General features: G+C 35.7%; 1 protein-coding gene across 1 annotated transcript in view; it reads left to right on the plus strand.

Moving 5' to 3' along the window:
* The window catches only part of ATP11B (ATPase phospholipid transporting 11B (putative)), a 118,874-nt gene that overhangs the window by 14,477 nt on the left and 92,300 nt on the right, over window positions 1-12,097 (plus strand). Inside the window, exon 5 of the mRNA XM_065875823.1 lies at window positions 9,115-9,231. Coding sequence (XP_065731895.1) covers window positions 9,115-9,231 — 117 coding nt within the window. The remainder of the gene's footprint in view (window positions 1-9,114; window positions 9,232-12,097) is intronic.

Consider the following 12,097-nt stretch of genomic DNA (forward strand, 5'->3'; position numbering starts at 1 on the left):
TTCTTCTGCTCTGATGATCTTTTTTCCTTTTTGCTTATTCCTTTTTTCCCACATGTATCTTAAATGATAGCCCTCGGAATTCCATCTCCTACCCTTATTCTCTTCCTCTGTACTCTCTTAACAGGCAGTCTCATACATATCTTTGACGTTAACCACCATCATTATGCTTGCTGGCTTCCAATCTCAAGTCCAACCCTCTCTCCTAAACTCTACATAAAGTTGCTTAGTAGATATCCATGCTGGGTGTACCATATTCAAACCAGAAAATAATTCTAGTTTGATCTTAAATATGTGAGAGGAAATAGGAAATCAGGTGATATCTAAGTAATAAATTGTAGGGCCTAAAATACTAAGGTTTCATCAGCTCCATGTGGGCAAGGACTAAGTCACGTATTCCTTTTTATCATCAGTGGTCCTTAGTGCATTGAAAAGCACCTAGTTAAGTACTCAGTAAATACTCTTTGATTGGTTGTTAAAGTAAATTTTTTTCATTACGTGCCGGAAAATACCAAAAGGCAAGAATTTGCAGATCAGCAGTAGAATTTTAATAGTCATTATACAGGGTAAATGAATTGTTTGCCAAAAGAACTGAAAATATGCGAACATATTCTTTTGTGTTTTTTAAAAAATACATTTTCAGAATTATGTCAGTTTGACCCAGTGTTGCTGAATAATCATTTCCATGCTTAAAATTTATCAAATTTTCATAGCAATAGTTTAGGATTTGCTAAGTTCTTTTTTTTTTTAATCTTATATAGACATGTTTTACTTTCTTCTGAAGCATGTTTCTCAGGTTCCCAGCATATAAAATTAGTAAAACAATTGTGTATCTTCCTTCCACCTTACTTTTTTCTACCTTTTGTTTTAGTTCTTTTCTTAACTAAATAGGATTCACTCATTGTCTCTATTCTCTGACTTCAATATATTTTTATGTTGTTATTGTTTAGAATTTTTCTCCGTAACACTTAAGCCTGTTTAAATATGTACTTGGAAATATTTGTTGTAGTTTCCTAGTTTGAATACTGATATTCTGCTCATGGTATAAGCAGCAGCTTCTAACTTGAGGGGATTCTATTATAAACCCAAGATAGTACTTGTAATATTGGTTAGATTTTGGCCATAAAAGTACATAGTTTTCAATCCTGTTGGGCCCAGTGCCCCCTATTTCTAACAGATATTTCATAAATGTTCTTTCCATTTTTATCTTGAAATATAATTTAAATATATAACCTGCTACATATATAACTTGATTTTTAACAAAAAATCAACATTATAACCCTAGTTATGGAGGAAACTAGTATGAAGGAAAAATAAATACATTTATATTAAATAATATCTGTTTCAGTATGTAAGTACTCAACCGTAACTACACTAAAGGTAGTGAATAATAAAATGCTGTAATCAGTGTGACTTCATGGCTACTAGTGCAGACTGCTGAAAGTGTAGTGTATTGGTGACTCATATACAAGTGACATTTCCATTGGTGATGCAGTTTTCTGAAACAGTGAACACTCTGGGAAGTTCTGACAAAATGTTATCTTCCTTCATTTTACATGGTAGTTGCATTGCTGAAAAATTCACAAATCCATGCAAAGCATTTTGTGTTTGTTTTTAAAGAGGAGGTTCATATTTTTCTAAAGAGATTTTTACAAATGTGAATATCAGGCAGGGCATTTGAAAGTTGTCTGGTTCACAGGACATTTCCTTGTTGTCAGGACTCTGATGTTCATTGAAGAATGTCTAATATCTCTGCCCCACCCATTCACCCACCTACTAAATGCCACTAGACATCCCCACCCCTCAAATCATTGTGAAAATCAGTACCAACCTCATTTCTGAAAATGGTTTCCAGAAGTCTTCCTTCCTTTCCTTAGGCTCATTCCCCAAAAGGAGTTTTAACTTTGAGGCATGTAATCTCTTAGCTCTAATTGAGAACCATTACATATAATTTCTCTCAATGAGAATAGGGAAACACAGTTAAGCAACTGATCAGAAAACATAGGTGAGTAGAAAAGCCTGTAAAGCAAACTATATGGTCATTCAGAAATAGTATTTCAGTGATAGTGTTATTTTGGTTGATTTGCTAAATATTAATGCTTGGTATTCAATTGTAGCTATCTGGTAACAGGAACAGCATACAATTTCATTCAACATAAGAGCAAGAGTGTTACCAATTTTGAGAAACATTTAAAATGTTCATAATTATGGCAGGATGAAAGGTAGGATGTCTAGGTTGTGGAAAGTGAGACTGGTAGTAGGTACAAGATTGTTGGGTTTTGTTATTGCCGCTGCTGCTATTTATTTGGTTCCAATTTGTTGGTTCAGGCATTCCTGAAAACAAGTTTCCTATATATAAAATTAACAGGACAATTGTGTATCTTCCTTCCACCCTACTTCTTTCTACCTTTTGTGTCAATTTTTGTCTCTATTCTTTGTCTTCAATATACTGTTCGCCAGTTTATTATTTTTTAAATTTTTATTTATTTTTAATTGAAGTATAGTTGATTTCAATATACTTTTTAATGTTATTTAGAATTTTGTGGGTGTGTCTTTGTGATTGATATATATTTTAAAATATTACACTTTGAAGATATTTTGTAAGGGATGTGTTTTCTGTGTAAAGGATATTTGTCTCTGGCCTCAGAACTGTAACCCCATTGCTTCTGATATACTGAGGAGGACGTAGGAAGCCATCTTCGTTGCCGTTGTTGTTTATGATTGTGAGTGGAGAGGGAGAAGGCTTAAAAATGTTTGGGAAACCTTAGTAGAAATTCCATTTTACTCTTCTGTCTCCAGTCTGGATACCACAGGTAGAAGAGTTACTAGTTTCATTCCTTATCCAGCCGGTGTTCAACTGGATAGGTAAACCAAAAAAATCAATTTAGGGTTCTTGGTTACAGAAACCTTAAATTCTCCCTTAGTGAAATCTATGATTTTAAATTTGATCTAAACTAAAACTACCTCACACATTTATTTTTATCGTAAATGTCTCTGTGATTTCAAATCACCAGTCTAGCAAATACAAGACATTTACTGTCACAGTTGAATTATGGCCAAATAGGATTCTTGTAATCCAGAAAATCCATGGTAAAGTCCCAAATGGGTGAAATTGACATATTTTAAATTCTAGTAAGATATACTTAAGATAAAATATGCCATTTTAACCATTTCTAAATATACAGTTCAGTGGTATTAAGTACAGTCACACTGTAATGCAGCCATCAATCACCACCATCTGTCTCCTGAACTGTTTGATCTTTCCAGACTGAAACTTTATACCCATTAAACACTAATGCCCTGTTCCTCTCCCCTCCCCAGCCCCCCTTGAATAAATGCCTGGCAAAGTACGAATTTGTCAACTATAATTCCTTATATAAGAGGAATAAATTTAAAACCTCGTCCTTTTGTCACAGGCTACATTTCACTTAGCATAATGTCTTTAGTGTTCATCCATGTTATAGCATGTGTCAAAATCTCCTTCCTTTTTAAGGCTGAATAATATCCCATTGTACATACCACATTTTGTTTATCCATTCATCTGTCAATGGACACTTGGGTTGCTTCCACCTTTTGGCTATTGTGAATAATGCTGCCATGCACATGGGTTTACAAATATCTGTTCAAGTCTCTTCATTTCTTTTGAGTTTATACACAAGTGGAATTGTTGGATCATACAGTTATTCTGTGCTTACTTTTTTGAGGGGTCACCATAGTATTTCCACAGGGGCTGCTAGAGGTGTATGTTGGAGTGGGAAATCAAGTTTGGGAGGTAATATAAGAGATGAGCTTCCTATAAGAGATGAACATCCTGTAGTAAAGTATTTGCAGATGATTTAAGATGTTTGGAGTCAAAGATCACTAAATTTTGAAGCCTGTAACTGGAAAGCCAGTTCCAACCCACCTCTGCAGTAAGCCAGAGTTCTTGGAAGCCCAGACTGGTCTGATAGATGGCAAACTACCTTAAATCCTAAAATGAAAATTATGTAACATGATACAAAAAGTTAAAATTAAATTGTGTTTCGATCATGGACATTTTAAGTTATTCCCTCTCACCTTGCTTTGGTCTCTTAACAGTGTAAAATTATCTTGTCCTTATAATACCTTCGTATAGATGTATTTTATTCAAAGTCTATATCTAGGAAACAGTAATTCACAATTAAGTTTGTAGATTTGGTAAAATACGTTAAATCATTCTTCCCCAGATGTACTGTGTACATTGGAACACGTAGCCAACAAAAATCACTTTGTGTCATAGAAAGTGTGTGACTGAAATAAAGCTTCTGTTCATTTATTTTAATAACAGTGCCATTACAGTTTTGAATGCTTCTTTTTATGTTGTTTTTCATGGTTTTTGGTTTGTTTTGTAGCTTTTTTCTTTCTATTATGGAGGAAGTAGATCACACATAGGAATGATTAAATGTACAAATTTAATCACTGAACTCTAAAAATGTTTTCTTAGTTATGTTAAAGAAGTGTGACAATATTTAATTATAGGACTGTAGTTTTAGTTTCTTCTTAGCTCTTATTTGTAATGCTCGTATTTTTCATAAAATCTTTGGGATTTTAAGAATAGTACAGAGGCTGGTATATTTGGTATGAAAATATAAAATGTTATGAGTCATTTCTAAGTACTGCTTTGTGCCAGAGACCAACATCTAAAAATTATAAGCTGTTTTCTGGTTTGGCTTCCCTAGGTTTCATCAGTTTACTGTTACAAAAGGAGTCTTTTTCGAATCAGTCCCATGTGTTTTCAATTCTTTCCTTGAATGCCATCATGGGACCTTTTTCCCACCTTAAATGCTCATCCACTTTTTTTTTTTAATTTATTTTATTTATTTATTTTTGGCTGCATTGGGTCTTCGTTGCTGCGCTTGGGCTTTCTCTAGTTGCAGTGAGCGGGGGGCCAATTCCCCACCATGGCGCGCAGTCCTCTCATTGCAGTGACTTCTCTTGCTGCGGGGCATGAGCTCCGGGCACGCGGGCTTCAGTAATTGTGGCTCGTGGGCTCCAGAGCACACGCACAGCAGCTGTCCTGCATGGGCCTAGTTGCTTCGCAGCATGTGAGATCCTCCCAGACCAGGGCAGAACCCGTGTCCCCCGCATTGGCCGGCAGACTCCCAACCACTGCACCGCCAGGGAAGCCCTGATCCACTTTTTTTAAAAGTACCTGTGGTTTTTACATATGCTCATAAATCCAGACAGAAAAGAGGTTTTTAACTTCATACTTTTTTAGAGTTAATGAGAGTTGTTATTTTTAAATTTGTGTGCTTCCAAAAGCCTATACAGTTGACCCTTGAACAACATTGGGTTGAACTGTGCAGGTCCCCCTATATGTGGATTTCTCAATAGTAAATACAACAGTACTATAGGGCTGAATCTGAGGATGCAGAGGGCCAACTCCGAAGTTATACTCAGATTTTTGACTGTGTGGAGGGTCGACTTCTCTAACCCTGGAGTTGTTCAAGGGTCAGCTGTACTTTTTAGCAGGCATTAAAATAAAATCAGGGTGGGGACTTCCCTGGTGGTCCAGTGGCTAAGACTCTATGCTCCCAATGCAGGGGGTCCAGGTTTAATCTCAGTCAGATAACTAGATCCCACATGCCGCAGCTAAGAGTTCGCATGCCGCAACTAAAGATCCTTGCGTGCTGCAGCTAAGACCTGGTACAGCCAAATAAATAAATGTTAAAAAATAAAAATAAAACCAGGGTGGCTAGAATAGCATTAATGTATCTCAGTTCCTTTATCCAGGACAAGATGAAACCATAGAAGAAAGGAGCAAGCCATCCAGGGGTTCAGGGTGTGAATGGGTAGTCTGGGCTGAAAGTGTAATACATACCAGAGGTTTCTGAACCCTGATGTGTAGCCGTAGCCTAGTGATTAGGGAGTTCAGATTGTACAGTAGCATAGAATTGCTGATAATGCTTGTTAGAAATAGCATGAAACTATACTTGAACTTCACATTTATGGTATAGTTATACAATTAATTTTGATAAACTCTGATTGTTTTGATTCCTGTTAAACAAAGTGGAGGTGTTATTGAAGCAACAATTCTCTGTGTCATTTTTAAAATATGGAATATTGAGGTGGGGAACTGATTATAAAAGCAAGACCTTAGATAAGTGGTTCTAACTTTCTTTATGTCATCAAAATCTGAGGAAAACTATTCTGTCATCAGCAAAATGCATGTATGGGAGTTCCCTGGTGGTCTAGTGGTTAGGATTTGGCGCTTTCACTGCTGTGACCCAGGTCCGGTCCCTGGTCAGGGAACTGAGATCCCACAAGCCGTGTGGCATGGCCAAAATTAAAAAAAAAATTTTTTAATGCACAGATATGCAAATTTGCGTACAATTTCAGAGATTCACAGACCTGCCCTAAGTCACTTTTCTCATTTTTGGACAGTTTTGTTCTTTTTAGTTCATGGCTACTTGAATTTGTGGCAAAGAAGTTGATGCTAATGAACTGAAGTTACAGCTTTAATTTCCATGAGAGACACTTAGCTGTACTTATACCGCAGTCACAAATATAAAATTTAACTATTTTGTGTGTGTAAAAAAATACACACACCCACGTGTATATACATGCCATTGATTATAACATGATTGGATAAGGTCATTTTAATTAATCACTGGAAAAACAACTCAAAATGCTTAAGTGGATGTTATAGCATCTTTGGGAATAAGGAAAAACATACTATCATTATTCTCCTTTTGGTATTGTCATCTTATTTTAAATTATGATTTCTTGGAATATGGCGATGCTGAATTTAAAATTCAATTTAATTTAAAACTGATTTTATTCTTGGAACATTTCAAAATATCTCCTTGAAATAATTGTAGAAATCTCAGGAGTTCCAAAACTTTAGTATGTGGTCACTGGTTCATCCAGGAGAGAGGGATGGAGAATGATGAGCATTTGCTTCCTGTAAAGTGCACGCATTTATGTATATAGTATATTAATTCTAGTAATGAATGAGAGGTTAGAATGTAAACATCAGTATATTTTGGGGGAGGGCAATTGTTTTGTTTCTTTTTGTTTTAGAGATTTATTATTTTATTTATTTTTGGCTGTGTTGGATCTTTCATTGTGGCACACAGGCTCTTCGTTGCAGCGCGGGCTTCTCTTTAGTTGTGCCATGCAGAGTTTTTTCTTCTCTGGTTGTGGTGCACAGGCTCCAAGGTATGTGGGCTCTGTAGTTGTGGCATGCGGGTTCCAGCGCGCGTGGGCTCTGTAGTTTGCGGCACACAGGCTCTCTAGTTGAGGCACGCAAGCTCAGTAGTTGTGGCACATGGGCTTAGTTGCCCTGCAACATGAGGGATGTTAGTTCCCTGACCAGGGAGTGAACCCATGTCCCTTGGATTGTAAGGCGGATTCTTTACCTCTGGACTACCAGGGAAGTCCCTGTTTTTTGTTTCTTAACTTTAGATGTACATAGTAATAATCTTGGTGGGATTTAGCAAAAAATAAAATAAAATTTTATGTCAGTGGTTCTCAGTCTCAGTTGTCTTGACATCTTCTTAAAGATTTGTATACTCTTTCAAACCCTCAAGTTTACTTTATTTTTCTTTGTCTCAGAAGTTTATATGCATGGGGTATGACTTAGTGTTATGTTAACATGGTTACAGAGTGGATACAGAATAAATATGCTTCATGGAGTCTAATGCTTCCGTTACCTGTGTGTCCCTTTTGTTATTTTATGAACGTTACAGGCAAACTTCTGTGGACCATCTTTGAAAAACACATCCATAGACTACAGCAGTAGCATTCAAACTGTTCATTCATTTATTTATTGAGTTGGAGCATGTTATGATATGCTCGAGTATGTAACAAATCACATAATCCTTCATGGCTTAACATAGTGCTTAAACTCAGTAAATAGTTATTGATGGAATAAATGGTATCTATCTTTTAAATGATTATGATATTCCAGATAGAGCAGTGAGTTCTGACTCTGATTTTGGAACCCGCCCTCTTTCTCCCATGAGTTATGACAGGGCACAGTTGTGAAATGTTTAAGAGAAAATTTATGAGGAAAATAAACGTGTGCCACATTTTATCCTTAAACTGATTTTGAAATCGGATACATAATGGCACATCAACAAAATGTGGTCATCACTTTAAGTAGCATAAACAAATAAAATAAAACTTCATTTTTTAATGGAGTATACAAATATATTTAATTTGCACAGTTCTGTACTAGCTGTTTCTAAGATCACAAAATAAATTGTTTAAAACCATGAATAACAGCAGTTGAAACCCATATATAGCACTTCTAATACTCTGATGTGCTAAACAAAACATCCCTCTAGGTAATATGGGAATTTCCACTATTTGTGTGTGTCTGTGCTTAGTGGAAATTTTACAGGGATACTGGTATCTATCAAAGGAGTCTTAAAGATTCACTTGCCACTCTGGAAAAGAGTACAATGCTGTAGGAATAAAGTATCAGTATTCTTGTCACCAGGGCAAACTTTTCCACTAGAGATCATTCCTAAATGTACCTTAATTGAGGGTCTTCTAAATTTGAGGCCAGAATTATAGCATATATCCATATTTTAGGGAGTAGATTGATAATGTAACTAGCGCAAAGAAATGCTTGTATGGAATGAATCTGGGCTATCCAATACATTTTATGTCCTCTGGGAACAAAGCCCTTTGAAACCGAGTTGATCTGCATGTAAAATAAAATGTAAGCCTTTGTCCTTACATATGGTAGGTGCTGACTAGGCCTTAGCTACACAGGACTTCCATTATCACTGGCTAGGAATCTATCCTAAGAGAAAAGCAAGGAACCCCAGGAATGAAAGGGAAGGAAAGAAGCCTTGTCTTCAAGTGCTTCTGTAGGTCTTCTTGTGGTAGCATTTCTGACAGAGTATGGACTATTTTTCATTACCAGAGGTTATTACCTAGTTAGTTTATATCTGAAGAAAATGTACCTGTTTACTTTGAAAGAAAAAAATATATGGCTTAACTCTTCTGATAATTAAATAGATTGAGCCTATATGCAGTTCAAGGCCAGTAATACTATGTGTAATATGGTCAGTTAAATAGAACCAGCAGTAAAGAATCATAACAACTAACCTTGTTGTCCATTATTTTTCTTTTGCTTGGCCTTAGGGTTTTGACCCACCACATCAAAGTGACACAAGAACTATTTACATAGCCAACAGGTTTCCTCAGTATGGCCTTTACACACCTCAGAAATTTATAGATAACCGGATCATTTCATCTAAGGTAAGAATTAACACTTTTATTACTAAAACTGTGGGTTATGTACTGTTATGTTTTAAAAGGTGATTTGTTTGTATTTATAGCCTTAAAAATTCAAGGAAATGGTGGTTGGTAGATTTATCTTAACAAAAATTGTGAACTGTAAAATAAAAAGTTTCTGGTTGCTAATATCAGGTGGCCAGTATGCCCAAAATTACCCTTAGTTGCAATTAAAACTAAGGCGCTAATATTTATACCATGTGCCAGACACTGTATTAGGTACTTCTCATATTATTTAATTCTTAAAACAACTTTAAGATAGCTTTAACAAAGTGTTGTTATACTCATTTTATATCAGTTTTTTCAATTGAAGTGCAGGGAAGTAATTTACCCAGGGATGAGATCGGAGTTTGAACTCAGTTCTGTGTGACTTTAAAGCCTGACTTCCTCCAGTTTTATCATTCTTCTATAAACATTTTATAGTACCAAGGAACCACTTGACTTTTACATATTTTTCCTTGGTTCATTTTTTCCTATGGCATTTTTAAGATGTCTTAGCATTATTCTATAATCTTCAATTTCAAAATAGACTATCTGATAGACTCTTCTCTCATGATGGAAATGTTTTCCATGCTGTCTAATATGATAGCCATTAGCCACATAGGGCTGTTTAGGCCTTGAAATGTGGTAATGTAACTGAGGAACTTAACTTTTAATTTACTTTTAATTTTTTTTTAATTGTCAGTAGCCACATGTGACTAGTGGCTACCTTATTGGACAGTGCAGTTATAGAGGATGTGAGTCAGAAACTGAGGGTAAGGTTCTCTCTGAGCATAGCTATTGCTTAATAGACCACCTTAAGAAGCATCTTTGTATTGCTCCTTCCCACTCTTCCAGGGCGACTAATATTTTCTCTCTAATCCTGATCTCATTTTTCTTGAAGATGTTGTTTTAGGCCAATGGTTCCTTTTCCCTGTTCCTTTTTTCCAGGCTTTACATTATTTACATATGCAACACACGCATTACTGACATCTCATTTTGGACAGTGGTTCTAAAGCAGAGGGCAGGAAGGGGAAATATCAGAATCTAGGGTAATAGAGGAGCTTTAGATTAATGATACAGTTCTTAGTAAGTGATGCAAGAAATAAAAGTCCTTCTTGAAAAAAATTTTTTAAATACTGGGTATAATTTATATACAATAAAATTCACTAATTTTAAGTGTATAATTTGATAAGTTTTGACAAATGTGTAACATGTGACGGCTGTCATCAAGATACAGAATATATTTGTCACTCCAGAAAGTTAGTAACCAGTCCCCCTCCTCCTCACCTTTAGCACTAGCAGCTGATCTGCTTTCTTTAACTAGTTTTGTCTTTTCCAGAATGTCATATAAATACAATCATACAGTAGGAGTCTTTTGTGTCTGACTTCTTTTCACTTAACACAGTACTCTTGAGATTCATCCTTGTTGTTGCAAGTATCAGTTTCATTAGTTCATTTCCTTTTTAGTGCATAGTTTAACTGTCAGCCTAGGTTTGGATAGTTTATGTCCTGAATTTGGGTAATTTTCCTTGCATGGTTTCGCGATCAGTATTTTCCCATCAATTTCCAGCCACTTTTCTAGCCCTGAACTCTAGATCTCTGTGATATTTTGTTGATAAGGGGGTAGTTTTCCCCCACTGTTTGGCTGCTATAGCTGTGAGAGTTGGATATTATCTCCAGACTAAGAAGCCATGGTTTATCATTCATATTCCTTCCATTTGTAATTTTTTTGAAATTAAACTCTCTTCCAGTTTCTGTCTATATTTTGGACATGTTCCAGAATTTTAAATAGTTTGTTTTAATCTAGTTTTCATAATTCTTATCTGCTAGGAGTTCACAGTCTGCCAATACTGGAAGCTGAGTGTCCTGGAGAACTTCTGAGATTAACTATCTTTATGACTTTTCATATGCAGCAGTATGAAGTTTAATGTTTTTGACCACAGTTTCAAAAATGTAGATATTTAAATAAACATTGCCCTTTTTTCACACACTTGGAGACTTTCTCATTATTCCCTTATTACTTCCTTATTATTCCACTACCACTTTTTTAAACTTCCAAACCAGATTACCTGCTATTCCATGAATTCATGTTGAACTTCCCTACCACTGTGCCTTTGCTATGATTATTTATTGATAACTGCAGTTTTTAAAAAGTAGATTATATGTTTTTGCAGAGAATGTATATTTCATGTTTTTGACCACAATTTCAAGAATGTAGATATTTATATAGACAGTGTCTTTTTTTTTCCTGACCACAAATGAGGCTGGCTTCTCACTGTTCCCTTTTTACTACCTTTCTACTCCCCTATTATTTCCCTAAACTCCTTTCAGACTGTATATCTTCTATACCACAAAGCCACGATCAACTTCCCTCCTCGCTGCCTTTGTTCATTCTGTCTTTCCTTCCTGAAATGTTTGCCCCCTATCTTTGTTCCTCTTATAGTGTGTCTTACCCATTGTAGATGCATGATATGTCTTTAATTTAATTTGCTATAGTAACTTCCTTATCTTAAATTTAAATTTCCTTGCAGTATACCCTGAAAAAACCATAATTCAAAAAGAGTCTTGTACCACAGTGTTCATTGCAGCTCTGTTTACACTAGCCAGGACATGGAAGCAACCTAAGTGTCCACTGACAGATGAATGGGTAAAGAAGATGTGGCACATATATACAGTGGAATATTACTCAGCCATAAAAGGAAATGAAATTGAGTTATTTGTAGTGAGATGGATGGACCTGGAGTCTGTCATACAGAGTGAAGTAAGTCAGAAAGAGAAAAACAAATACCGTATGCTAACACATATATACGGAATCTTAAAAAAAAAAAGTGGTTCTGAAGAACCTAGG

The sequence above is a fragment of the Phocoena phocoena genome, chromosome 4 (genome assembly GCF_963924675.1).
Source record: "Phocoena phocoena chromosome 4, mPhoPho1.1, whole genome shotgun sequence".
Lineage (NCBI taxonomy): Eukaryota > Metazoa > Chordata > Mammalia > Artiodactyla > Phocoenidae > Phocoena > Phocoena phocoena.